General features: G+C 42.6%; 1 protein-coding gene across 1 annotated transcript in view; it reads right to left on the reverse strand.

The window, feature by feature from the left end:
• CRLF3 (cytokine receptor like factor 3) overlaps positions 1-9657 on the reverse strand; it is a 37112-nt gene extending 27455 nt beyond the window's left edge. The window contains 1 exon segment of the mRNA XM_082707353.1: positions 9430-9657. Coding sequence (XP_082563479.1) covers positions 9430-9546 — 117 coding nt within the window. The 5' untranslated portion in view covers positions 9547-9657.
• Between the last annotated feature and the right edge of the window lie 5018 nt (positions 9658-14675).

Raw genomic sequence — 14675 nt, forward strand, 5'->3', positions numbered from 1 at the left:
CAAAAGCTTGAACAGTTTCAGTGCACAACTATGTTTTGTTTTTGTTTCAGAACTGCAGAGGAAAGAAAAAGAGGAAGTACGTGAACATAAAGCAGTGAGAAGACTGGGCAGGGGAGACTCCATTTCCAAATGCACCTCCTATACTTCCATTATAAACACCGTCCCTTTCGTTTATAGAACACCAACCACTGCTATTTCATTTGCTTGACTTGAAGGAACTAAACCATGCGGACTTCTCTGCTGAGTGTTTCTTCTTATCTGATGTGGTACTATGGTCCATGTGCGCCCTGTCTGCTCATTAACTTCACAAGGACTCTGAGAGGTGGGTCTCTACTGTCTACACTGAAGAGGGTGAAGCTTGAAGAAGTCAAATAACTTTCCCAAGGCTTCACAGTGCCAGAAAAAGTCTGACTCCAAGGACCACGGTCTTCCCACTTTTCCCATTTTCAGAAGTTCCCAGGCAAACCTATAAATGATGTACGGACTACAAAGACTTCCTGCTGTAACTTGTATTTCTTATCCTTGCATATCAAGATCATGGGGTAGATAACCACACAGTCCCAAATGCTACCTAGCCTTTCTAGGGCAAAACAATTGCAATGTTAATAACAAAGCAGATTTAAGTAGAACAAATGATAACACAACTCAAGGTCTTAAAAAGGAAACTGTCATATACACTGTTTATGCTGATTAATAATATTCAAACCAATTTTTCACTAAAGCCTCTACTGTAATAGACCATTAAAACTCACTTCCTGGGGCACCTAGGTGGCACAGTTGGTTGGGCATCCAACTCTTATTTAAGCTGAGGTCATGATCTCAGGTTGTGGGATCAAGTCCTGCATCAGGCTCCGAACTTTGTGCAGTCTGCTAGGGACTCTCTCTCCCCCTCCCTCCACCCCTCTTCCTGAGCGCGCACGCACTCTAATAAATAAATCTTTAAAAAAAAAAACTTACCTTTACTGCAGTTTAATCCCTAAGCAATTGTATCTTTAAAGCTTTAACAGGAGGATGAGTTCACAAAATGCCAAAAAGTCATCAAGTTTACACAATGACACTAAGGTTTGCAAAAGCCTAGTAAATATATACTTCACAGCCCTCCAAGACAACAGTGACTGACACATTTTTCTCCAGTTTAGCTACTAAAAAGCTCATAAAACCTATGTAGAATTTGATTTAAAACATCTGTGGTCTTCAGTGGCAATATAAAATTGCTCCATCAATATAATACAATAATAAATATAACAGCATATTTTAGAAAAAAGTACCAGAATCTCCCCCTATCTCCTCTAAAACATGCATTTTTTTTTAAGATTTTATTTATTTATTTAACAGAGAGAGCTCACAAGTAGGCAAAGAGGCAGGCGGTGGGTGGGTGGGGAGCAGGCTCCCCTCTGAGCAGAGAGCCCAACGCAGGGGCCCAATCCCAGGACCCTGGGATTAGGATCTGAGCTGAAGGCAGAGGCTTTAACCCACTGAGCCACCCACGCGCCCCTAAAAGATGCATTTTTATAACTTTATAGAGGAAAATAATTTTTTTTTTTTTAGGAAAATAATTTTTAACCTCCAAGTTTAAGAATTTATTTTCCCAACTAGTAATAAGAAACTAAAATGATTATTTTTAAGATTTCATTTTTTAAGTAATTCCTACACCCAAAGTGGGGCTCAAATTCACAATCCTGACATCAAGAGTCACACGTTCCACCCACTGAACCAGCCAAGCACCCCAAAACTATTTAAAATTAGACACTGGTTTTATTTATTTATTTTTTAAAAGATTTTATTTATTTATTTGACAGACAGAGATCACAGGTAGGCAGAGAGGCAGGCAGAGGAGAAAGCAGACTCCCTGTTGAGCAGAGAGCCCAATGCGGGGCTGGATTCCAGGACCCTGAGATCATGACCTGAGCTGAAGGCAGAGGCCTTAACCCACTGAGCCACCCAGGCGCCCCTAGACACTGGCTTTAAACACTTAGCTAATAAGAACATAATAATCAAAAATGATAGACGAAGTAAATATATAAAATAGTCAACTGAAATTGAAAAAGCTAACCAAAATGTTTCTTCTTGGTTCATGTGAAATGTACTCTATCAGCTCTGTCTTCACCCTGACACCAAGAGCTTAGTCACTAAAAATAACGACAACGATGACGATGATGATGGTGCAGCAACAGTAATACGGCAACAGCTATCATCTACTGGACACCTGCCGTGCGACAGCCCCTTACACACATGGTCTCACAAATGCTACCACAACCCTATGAAGAAAGCATCTATAAATAACTAACATGGTGGAGTCAGAGACATAAACATGCCCACATCAGAAAGCTAGAACGGTGATAGAGAATTTGAATTGTATGACCCACTTAGGGACTTGTAAGTGCTGCCACATGTCCTTCTTGCCTTTCTTACAGTTAGGCTTTCTTTTTCTTAACGCCTATTTGAAAACATTCAGAAAGAAAATCTTTATTATAGGATTTGGCAGTCTGTTATGTGACTGGCCCCCAGTGAACCATGAACCACACGTCCTGATACTGTATCGCAGTGCAGTCCTCCCTGCAGGAGCACAGCGGGGCCGTGACGAGCACTTGCAGGCCTATGTGCATAGCCACAGAGTGGAACGGAGGCTGTGCCAGCTCCAGGTCTAGCAGCCTAGCAACTGCCACTCGTGCACTTTTGAGGGTCCTGACCCACCATGTAAGATGTCTGGCTAGCCTTCTGGAGAGTGGAAGGGGGAGATGAGAGGGAAGGGTGGGAGGAAGGAAAGAAGGCTGGCAGCCAGGCCCAGCCATGCCAGCATTCCAAGGGAGCCCTGCAGCCACTGAGGCTCCAAACAGGTAGGTGAATGTTCTTTCTTGAACATTCCAGCCTTAGCTGCCATCTGACTGCAATTACTTGGGTGTTGCCAGCAAAATCAGAACCGCCCAACCAAGCCCTAGTCACTCCCCAGAATAGTAAGCAAGTAAGATGGCTTTTTAAGGCATTACGCTTTGATATAGTTTATTATGTAGCAACAAATAACCAAACCATACGAGAAAACAAAAGTTTAATTCTTGATTATCTGCATTAATGAATAGGGTGCATATGATCAAGACCACGAACAATCTAAAAAGAATGTCAGCAAAATTACACCCACGACACTCATAAAGGCACTTATTCAATATTTATTGAGGTCTAGTATGTGCCAGAAGCTGGGATTATAAAAATGAATAAAGCATGGCCCTGACCTCAAAAAAACTGTTATTCTGGTAAAGGAGCTAGTTGCCTGCACACGTAACTATGATAAAAAGTATTAAGTTCCTTTTTTTTTTTTTTTAGATTTTACTTATTTATTTCATAGACAGAGATCAATAAGTAGGCAGAGAGGCAGGCAGAGAGAGAGGAAGGGAAGCAGGCTCCCTGCTGAGCAGAGAGCCCAATGTGGGGCTTGATTCCAGGACCCTGGGATCATGACCTGAGCCAAAGGCAGAGGCTTAATCCACTGAGCCACCCAGGTGCTCCCCCACCTTTTTAAAGATTTTATTTATTCATTTGACAGAGACTGACAGCAAAAGGGAACAAAAGCAGGGGGAGTGGGAGAGGGAGAAGCAGGATTCCTGTTGAGCAGGGAGCCTGATATGGGGATCGATCCCAGAACCCCAGGATCATGACCTGAGCTGAAGGCAGATGCTTAACCAACTAAGCCACTCAGGCACCCCTGCCATCAAAAATTTTTAAAGATTTTTATTTTTGAGAGACAGAGGAGGAAAAGCAAGGGGGAGGGAGAGGGAGAGAATCTCTACCAGACTCTGTGCTAAGCCCAAAGCCTGACATGGGGCTCAATCTCACAGTCCTGAGATCCTAACTTGAGCCAAAACCAAGAGTTGGAGGCTTAACTGACTGAGCCACCCAGGCGCCCCTTTCTCTATAAAAATCATACCTATACTACAGTTACATTGAAAAAAACATCTACACAGAGAAAACCTGAGCACCTCTGTGACAGTTTATCATTAACATCACTGATTTTAACATTATTGATTCAGAATACAGGTTTTAATTCTCATCTATATCCTATATTTCAAGTGAGTTTTGGACTCAATAAGCGGCTTTCAGAGTGCCATGTTTAAAGACATTTGTGAAAAGACTTACTTGAGAAAAGCCGACTGAAAAGCCAACATAAACATGTGGTCTTCTGAACACAAACATGTGTGTGCGGCTTTTCTCCCCACTCTTGGCTGTTGACTATTTAGTTTTGCTTCAAGAGCATTGCTTCTAGTATTTTGGCACACCTAAGTCAATACATCTCAGCCTACCACCAACAAATGCTCCATAAGTTGCTAAATGCTCCATATAATACTAACCAAAAGGAAAAAAGATGGATATGAAGTTGCATATACAGTAGTCCCTTAATTTTGCAAAATAATAGGTCTAGAAGGACACACCAAAATGTTAACAGTGGTTGTCAGTAAGTAGTAGAGTTATAGGTGATTTTAAAATTATTTCATCTGTTCTTGGTTTCCTCAGTTCTAGATTTAACCCTTCCTTAGAACAATTCGGTAAGTACTACTACAGTAACATCATTTTCAGACAGATTTTTGGGCTGTTTTGAAAATGGGTAACAGAAGGGGAAGTGGGAGATAAAAGAAGCAGTAATAGCGTTCTTTTCTTTGCTGAGCTACTAAGGCTTCCTGCCCTGGTTTTCTGAAATAACATTTCTCCCCCCACTGACTTCTAGATCTGTCCCAGTCTTTAACTAGTATGCTATGAGTTTTCAAACCCTGTGGGAGTAACCACCTAGAGAAGACACGGTATTGTATATTAAGAGTATCAAGACTGCTCGTTAAATCTTCAAAAAATTATATGAAATCAACTATTAAAAAATTGAAAACAAAACACTATAAAGACAAATGGTCACATTACAGATACTAAGACATGATAGGACAAGCACTAGCTTATTGTCAATTACTCACTTGTGTATCACTGCATAATTATCTAACAAACCTATGATATTTCAAATGACATTTTGTTCTGTTTAAAGGAGGCTCTACAGGTGCCTGGGTGGCGCAGTCGTTAAGCATCTGCCTTAGGTCATGATCCCAGGGTCCTGGGATTCAGCCCGAACTGGGCTCCCTACTCAGCAGGAAGCCTGCTTCTTCCTCTCCCACTCCCCCTGATTGTGTTCCCTCTCTTGCTGTCTCTCTCTCCGTCAAATAAATAAATAAAATCTTTAGGGAGAGAAAAAAAAAAAAAGGAGGCTCTATGCCTAAGGAAAAAAAAAAAAAAAAAAGGAGGCTCTATGCAGGGCTTAAACTCATGACCCCAATATCAAAATCATGTGCTCTACCAACTGAGCCAGCCAGGTTTTAATCTTGAGGATAAATAACAGCAATTTATAACAACACACTTACAGTTTGATTAAACTATAGAAATCAGTGCAGAGCTGACAAATTGGTAATGGTATACTCTAAGGCAGTGTGTCTCGATTTTTAATGTGCATCTGTATCACACCTGACAATCTTGTTCAAGTAGACTGTGATTTAGTAGGCCTGATTCTTGCATTCTTCACAAGCTCTCAGGTAATGACCACATCTGTGGTAGCAAGGATCAAAAGGACACCACTGGCCGGAGCTAGGTAGGCTCCTCAGCAAATAGTATCTTAATTAGGTAACAGGATCTGGCCCTTTATTCTGAAGAGAAGAGACTTGCTTGCTTTCATCAAGGCCCTGAGAGATACTGAATCACACTAAAAGGCACATGAAGGCTGACATGTTCATTTTCTAGCAAGAATCGTAACTGTATACAGATGAGAAGTAGTATCTCTCACTATAGGCACCTCCATGCCTCAAACTAATCCCCCTTTGATAATATACAAAGAAGGAGTTTCTGGACCTGCAAAGCTTAAGGATTAGGCCCCAAACAATGGCAATATCGTCCAGGTATTATCACTCTGTGAGGCCCATCTGAATGACCAGCTGACATCACCATGTGACATCTTGATCAGCTATCACAATGAGTGGGAAAGCCAACCCTGTACAAATAAACAAGTAATAAAAACACAACGGAAGTGAAATCTAAAAATGAAGACACAAGAATTTAGGTTTTTCCTATTTGTTTTGTCTTTAGGAGTAATAGTTCCAACACCCACGAACAAAGGGAAGAGTAAATCTAGTCTATTTCCCTCACCATGGTATCTCTAAGAGCTAGAAGTATCTCTGACCCACCCAGTAAATATTTACTGGGTGAATGAACAAATGAATTTAGGGAGAGTGGGTGTTAATTTCTTCGGTATTTACATCTTAGTACCAAGGATTCCAGGGAACTATAGAGAACTATTCTTAATGATTTCAACATCATTTAGGCCAGGTTGGCTATAAACATTATCTGGTTTCCTGAAGACAACAAGAACATCTCTCTAGCCTTCAACTTATTTGAACAGTAAGAGTTACAGACTACCAGTACATTCCTACACAGCACTTCCTCTTCTGTAAAGACAGAGGGTAGGGCCTAAACTTAACCACAAGAGAAACTGCCACATGCTGGAAGTTGTTTTTGACAGAATAACAACGTATGTTTGCTCTTCTCCCTTCTCAATTTTCACAGACATGGCTTCTTAACATGAGACAAATTTCATCAGAGATTTTTAAAGTGTAAGAAACAAAGGCAAAGACAAAAAGGATCCCAAGGGCTTGAAAGAGTTAAACAGAGTTACCATATAACCCTCCCATTCCTAAGTATATACTGAAAGAACTGACAACATATCCACATAAAAAAACTTATAAATGAATGTTCCCAGCAACATTATTCATAATAGCCAAAAACTGAAAGTAATCCAAGTGTCTACCAGTTGATTCATGTATAAATTAAATGTGGTATATCCATGCAACAAATATTATTAAGCCATAAAAAGGACAGAAGTACTGACACATGCTACCACATGGATGAACCTTGAAAACATGCTAAGTCAGAGAAGCCAGTCACAAGGGGCCACAGGTTGTATGATTCTATTCATACAAAATGTTCAGAACAGGCAAATCCAAATAGAGAAAGTAGTTTAGTGGTTGTCAGTCTGGGATTTCTTTCTGGGGTGATGAAAATGTTCTGGAATTAGGTAATAGTGATGGTCGCACAACTTTGTCAATATACTAAAAAATGCTGAATTGCATACCTTAAGGCATGAATTTTACGGTATGTAAATTATATATCAATTTCAAAAAAAAAATCATACACCAAAAGGAAATAAAATCAGCAAGTAAAAAATATACACAAAGGGGAGCATCTCTCCTCTCTGCTCATCCTTCCCCCAGGCAAAATCTTTCACTAAAAAGCCAAATTTTAGGTAGTTATTCTGAAAATGACTGAAACCCTAAAAATAGCCTAACCACCAAACAAAAGCAGCTGCTTATTTTGATAACATTCTTGTAACACAGACCTTCCTTAGAATCCAAGCTGACAGAGGACTTACTTTACAAACCCAAATATGCACGGTCCACTAGAATTAGCTTTGAGGAGAGACGCCTTGAAACTGGCAAAAACACAATTCAGTTCACAAAAGAGAACTACACTATTAGTCTAGTCAGAGGGCAATGTCAGCAGGGACCTGCGATGGATGTTCTCTTAGTGTTTTCGGCCTCCAGCCTGAGACAGTGGGCCTCAAATGAAAAACAAAAACCTATTCTGAACTACACTAACTTATAGGAAAGTATGTCCTGTATTTACACTATTGGATATAAAATTTAAAAGAATACAGGCCTGGAAACTGAATTCTAAGCCATTCAGAATGTAATGATTCTAAATGTGTTCAGTGAATCCAAAATTACTGAAGAAATTAATAAGTACTACTCTCAGGTGCTAAGCTCATTCATTTAGTGTCAACTTTACTGTTTCTTATTGCAGACACAGTTAAGTAAACATCCTGCTCATATAGAAGATACCTTAACTGGCTGAAACATTAGTCATATAATAAGAGATACTTTAATCTCTTTTGAAACAAAGTCTTAGATTTAGAACCTCTATTTCAAAGCAGAGGAAGGAATAAGGCAGAGGTTTTCAAATGGAAGTCAAGATGAATACACTGGAAGGCTATGAAAAGCATTCACTAAACTGGATAACCATATCTAGGTTTTGCTCCCAGTTTTGATACTAGACTACAAATAATGCCCAGCCTACAGGAGCTCTACAAGGTTTTCAAAATAGGGAAAACCTAGAGCATGCCAAGTATTCTTAAAGATGAGGATCTCCAAAAGTACTGTTTTCACAGCACTATTCTACTAGCTGTACATTTTCAGAATAAGTGCAGTATGGGAGTTACTAGAATGACAGCATAGATTACTATCAGGTGTGGGTGCCTGGCTGGCTCAGTTGGAAGAGCATGCAACTCTTGATCTCCAGGTGGTGAATTCCAGCCCTACTGGGTGTAGAGATTACATAAAAATAAAATCTTAAAAAAAAAAAAAAAAAAAACCACAGGATTAAGTGTGATACAGAAAAACCCCACTCACTCAAATGATTCTACTCAGATGGAACCCAACTCACTGGAAAAACATTTATGGAGATCCTGTGTCAATAGTTCTTTGAGGATTATCTCTGCTATTACACATTGGCAGTGGGTTGTATCTTTTTTCTGTATATGTTCCAGGGTGTTCCTATGTCTTTGATAACTATGTCCCCACAGAAGAGATAATGCTGTCACTTGAAAGCATAGTTAGCTTTTCCTTTCAGCACTCCTTTCTTTAAATCTTTTTCCATTTCCTTACACTTTTGTACTCCAACCCTCAAGCACTTCAATTTTCCTTCTTTTGCCCTTCCAACAGAGCTCCACCTAAAAAATTCTAAACCATCTAGAATAGGGTTATGCTAAAAATTTTTTTTAATACACTCAAGGTTACATATTAAATACTACTCTCAGGCATTCATCCCATTCATTTAGTGTTAAGTCTACTGCTTCTCAATTAGCTCTCTCTTTAGTCCTCCCCTTCCATATATCCCATTCAGGCTCTCTAATATCTGTCTTCATCCCCTAGACAGGTTTGCCCACAGAATGTCCACCTCCCCCAACTCTCCCCTGTCCTCAGTGCCCTCTGTGCCGACGCCTCGGTTTTTGCTCTGCTCCCTCGCTTCCCCCAACCTTCGCCCTTATCCCCATGATAAGGGGGATAAGGTTTGTTTTTTTTTTTTTTAAGATTTTATCGCCTCATACAGTTTAGGGAACGCCCCTCACTCTCTCCCTCGATCCCCCAAACTTGTCTCTTCTCCTTAAGACCCCTCCCCCCCTTCCCCCCAACTCGCACCCACCTCCCTAGTTCCCAGACCCTGCTGGGTCTCCCGGCCCCCTCAGAGCCTCCGCCCTCCTCCCGCCCCTTGGAGCCCTCCTAGTCCTCCAGCCAGCCGCCCGACCGGCACCCCGCGCCCTCCCCGGGGCCCTCAGCACCCCTCCGGGCGAGGCCCTCCGACCTGCCTCTGCGCCTCCCGCAGCCCCTGCAGCCTCTGGCCCAGCTCCCGCCGGTAGCTCTGCGCCGCCTCCACGTTCTCCCGGGCCTCCTGCAGCAGCAGCTCAGGCTCCAGCTCCATCACCACCTCGTCCGGCCGCACGGCCGGCGGCAGCGGGCGCGGTTCCCCCACAGTCCCCGGCGCCGGCGAGCGGCCCGGCTTTACCACGCGCAGGCGGAAGCACCGCCCCGCCCCGCCCCACGGCCGCCTTGAGTGACAGCCGCGCCGGCTCCTCGCTCCACCAGCCTCCGGGTCCCAGCGCCGCCCGCCCCCGTGACCACGCGGCGGTAGCGGGATTCTCACTCAGCGCCGGATTGCTGTGCTTGCTCCAGAGACGCGTGGGGTCGGCGAAAGATTAGTAACTACACCTCGCGGAGTGCTTGTCCCATCTTTTCGCATTTGGGCCTCACGACCAGCCCCCTTTGCGTCTCCATTTCACGGAGGAGGAAACGGACAGAGAGGGGAATCAACTTGGTCAAGCCGTCGGTATTTCCACCCAGGCGGCTCTTAAAGGGTCATTATCCCACCTCCCCGGCAAAGGAACGTCCCCGCAGCTGCAGGCGTTTTAGAAGGTTACTGTGACCCGGGCACCGTGCTCAGAGGGTCAGACGAGAGCACACCACCCAGAAGCTCGCAGTCTAATGAGCCAGGAGCATGACCGGCGGTAGGTACAGCAATCCGGGCAGAAGTCCAGGATGGGTCCTGGCAAGCTCGTTTTGTAAGGGGCAAGTAGTAAAACGTGGGAGCGTGATGAGCCATCCTATCTCGCCTGCAACTCGGGGGTAAATGGGCGTGACCGTGTGCAAATAAAACCTTACAGATACGGATTTGAACGTCACATAAGTTCCGCGTGTCTCAAAATATTCTTTGCATCCTTTTAAAGCTATTTAAAAATAAAAATGTGGGTGCTTGGGTGGCTCAGTCAGTTAAGCAGGGGGCTCTTGATTTCGTTCAGGTCATGAGCTCAGGGTGGTGAGATCCCCTCCTTGTCTGGCTTGGGCTGAGCGTAGATTCTGCTTAAAGATTCTCTCTCTCCCTCTTCCTCTGCTTCTTCCACCTTCCGCCACGTGCGCTCTCTCTCCCTCCCTCTTTAAAAGAACTAAAGAAATAAAAAATCATTATTCCTTAAGGGGTCATACAAAAATAGGTGATGAGTCTGGAGTGCCTTGGGTGGCTCAGAGTCAAAGCGAGCGCTAAGCAAACGCCAGGCTCTTTATTTCAGCTCGGGTAATGATCTCAGGATTATCCAGTCCTGCAAGGGGCCTTGAGATCAAGCCCCTTGTAGGCTCCAAGCTCAGCACAGTTTGCTTGTCCCTCTCCCTCTGCTCCTCCCCCCACCCACCAACACACATTCTCTCTCAAATAAATAAATAAATAACATTCATTAAAAATAAAGTAGGGGTTGGCAATAGTAAATTCTCCATAAATATTTCTTCAGTGAAATGAAAATCTGTAGGATAGATGGATGGAGTGGTAAATAAGGAAAGACCATAGGCATTAGTTCAGCTATGATATGATAGAGGCTTGAATTAGGATGTTGACCTTTACAGAGGTTTTGAAAGTAAAGCAGGGGACGAGAGTCAAATGGTCCAAGGAAATAGGAGGGTTTCTGCATAGATTGAGTCAGTAAAAATTTATTAAATGTTCTTGAACACAGTATGTTCTGTGTGCTTTCTGAAGCTCATTGAATAGAATTTGATCCCACCCTGGAAGACTTTACTGTAGGAAATTTTTAAAAAAGAGAAAGAAAAATTGGGGGCGCCTGGCTGGCTCAGTCAGAGGAGCCTGTGATACTTGACCCCAAGGTCAGGAGTTGGAACCCCATGTTGGGTGTAGAGATTACTTAAACAAACAAACAAACAAACTGGGGCGCCTGGGTGGCTCAATCTGTTAAGCCTCGAGCTCTCCATTTTGTCTTAGGTCATGATCTCAGGGTCCTGGAATTAAGCAGCGCATCAAGCTTCTCACTCGGTGGGTCATCTTGAGAATCCTCTCCCTTTGCCCCTTTCCTCTCCACCCCTGCCCCAACTCAGGCTTGCACTCTTTCTAAAAATAGAAAAAATCTTTTTAAAAATAAACTTTGAAAAAATAAAAAGGAAAATTAAAAAGAAAACATCCACAAGGCCAAGACACTAATTTTGGTCTCATTCAAATTTCTTTCCTTGACCTGATTGATGGGAGGCAGGAAATATGTATTTAATATAGCCACATTATACAGAAAAATAATACAAAGAACACTGAAGAAAATCTCATGAAACCACCCCTCCCGGGCTTAAAATTTGGGGATGTTTTGTTTTCAACTTTGGAGCAAAGTAAATACTCTGGTTAGTAACCAGAGGAGGCAATGATAGAAGCCAGCTGGTTAGCAGGCAGGGTTGTACACATTTTTATCTCCATCACATCACACTGGTCTAGAATTGACTTTTCAAGTTTACCCAGAGATGAGCAGATTCAGGGTCACAGACTCCTTGTGCAAATAAGTCTTCCAAGAAACACATAAAGCAACTTGCTAAGTTATTTATTTACAATAAGGGTATAATTGCTCTGAAGATTATAGCAGTTGGAAAATCAAGTCGTAACCAGAGAGCTATTTGGTAAACAGGGATTCAATCCAGAATACTTTGGTTAATCTGGTCAGCCAAGGCTTCCTCTCCCCTCTCTCCAGCCTTTTCTCAGAAAGCCTCTAGCTGTATTGGGCACATACTGACAACGTTTTCTCTTAGTCTCTTCACTCCCCTGTGGGCACATTTAAAGCTATTAACACATTCTTTAGAATCAACTGGCTATAACTAAGTAAGTCATAGTACCTAGTTTTTGAATAGGGACTCAGACAAAGAAATACTACTGTCCAATCAAAAATAATTAAGAGATAATTCTAATGTACATATTTATTTATTTATTTATTTATTTATTTGACAGATAGAGATCACAAGTAGGCAGAGAGAGAGGAGGAAGGCAGGCTCCCTGCTGAGTAGAGAGCTTGCTGCAGGGCTCGATCCCAGGACCCTGGGATCATGACCCCAGCTGAAGGCAGAGGCTTTAACCCACTGAGCCACCCAGGCGCCCCTCTAGTGTACATTTTTTTTTTAATATTTTATTTATTTGTCAGAGAAAGAGCAAGCACTAGCAGGGGGAATGGCGGACAGAGGGAGAAGCAGGGTCCCCACTGAGCAAGGAGCCCAATGCAGGACTCCATCCTGAGCCAAAGGCAGATGCTTAACCAACTGAGCTCCATGCTCAAGCATGCTGAGCCACACAGGCGCTCCAATTATTTTTATTTTTATTTATTTTTAAGATTTTATTTATTTATTTGACAGACAGAGATCACAAGTAGGCAGAGAGGCAGTCAGGGAGAGAGGAGGAAACAGGCTCCCTGCCGAGCAGAGAGCCCAGTGCGGGGTGATCCCAGGACTCTGGGATCATGACCTGAGCCGAAGGCAGAAGCTTTAACCCTCTGAACCACCAAGGAGCCCCAGGCATTCCAATTAAGAGATAATTCTAATCTTGACTATAACTCGTAACACTTTAATTAATGCTGTATATGTTTAATATTGAGGATTGAAATTTACAGAAATCTCAGACATAAAAAAATCACAAGTACAATACAATTTTTTCCCCTCAATAAACCTTTTTTTTTTTTTAAGATTTTTATTTATTTATTTGACAGACAGAGATCACAAGTAGGCAGAGAGGCAGGCAGAGAGAGAGAGGAGGAAGCAGGCTCCTCGCTGAGCAGAGAGCCCGATGTGGGCCTCGATCCCAGGACCCGGAGATCATGACCTGAGCCGAAGGCAGAGGCTTTAACCCACTGAGCCACCCAGGTGCCCCCCTCAATAAACCATTTGAGAATAAGTTTGCAGATTCCTTTAGTACATTCTTCTATGAACTCACAATGCACCATGAAAAACAGGAGTTTAGGGGTGCCTGGGTGGCTGAGTCCTTTAAGCATCTGCCTTCGGTTCAGGTCATGATCCCAGGGTCCTGGAATGGAGTCCCATGTCAGGCCCCCTCCTCCGTAGGGAGTCTGCTTCTTCTTCTGCTCCTCCCCTCTCTTGTGTGTGTGCGCGTTTCCTCTCTCTCTCTCTCTCTCTCAAATAAATACATAAATAAATCTTAAAATAAAATTTACCAGCTCATCTGATCATCTCTATATTAGGGAGAGGACCCCACTAATTCATCTCCCCCATGCTGGAAACCTTCATTTAGCTTTAACAATTTTTAAAAACAGCTTTATTGAGGGAACTGATTTACAATAAACTGCCAAGTATACAGTTTGATGAGGTTTTTCCTGAGTAGATACCTATGGAACCATCACCAAGATAAATATTTCCCTCACTTCCCAAAGTTCCCATATAATCCATCCCTCCTACAACCCTTGAACTCAAGTAAGGACTGATATGCTAGATTAGTTTGTATTTCCTCAATTATAAAAAAATGGAATCATACAGTATGTATTCTTTTTTTAATCTGGCTTCTTTTACTCAGTATTAAGGATTCTGTGACTCATCCGTGTTTCATGTATTAATAGTTCATTTCTTTTTTATTGCTGAGTAGTATTCCATAGTATGGTTGTGTCACAGTCTGTCTGTTCATTTACCTTTTGATAGGCTGTTCCCAGTTTTTTTTACTATTACAAATAAAGCTGCTATGACCATTTGTGTACAGGTATACACTTCTTTATGATATAACTATATTGGGAAGGTGGGAAGAGAGAAAGTGTGGAGGGTGCTGTTATAAGAGAATTAAGTCCTTAACCAACATAAAAGGACATTAATGAATACTGTTCAAAATTGTTAAATCAAGAAATAGCTGTATAAGCAAATTTCTCTATTTAAAAATAAGAAGATGGGCGCCTGGGTGGCTCAACTGATTAAGCAGTGGCTCTTGATTTCAGCTCTGGTCATGATCTCAGGGTCCTGGGATCAAGCCCCGCATCAGGCTTGCTCTTAGTGTGGAGTCCACTCAGGTTACTCTTTCTCTTTCCCTCTGCCTCTCCCTGCCCTCCGCTTGTGCATGAGCACTCTCTCTCTCTATCTCTAATAAATATAAATCCTTTAATAAATGAGATATTTAGGGGTGCTTGCGTGGCTCAGTGTGTTAAGCCTCTGCCTTCAGCTCAGGTCATGATCTCAGGGTCCTGCTATCAAGCCCCGCATTGGGCTCTCTGCTCAGCAGGGAACCTGCTTCCCCCTCTCTCTACCTGCCTCTCT

This window comes from Mustela nivalis, assembly GCF_964662115.1.
Source record: "Mustela nivalis genome assembly, chromosome: 17".
In the NCBI taxonomy this organism is placed as follows: domain Eukaryota; kingdom Metazoa; phylum Chordata; class Mammalia; order Carnivora; family Mustelidae; genus Mustela; species Mustela nivalis.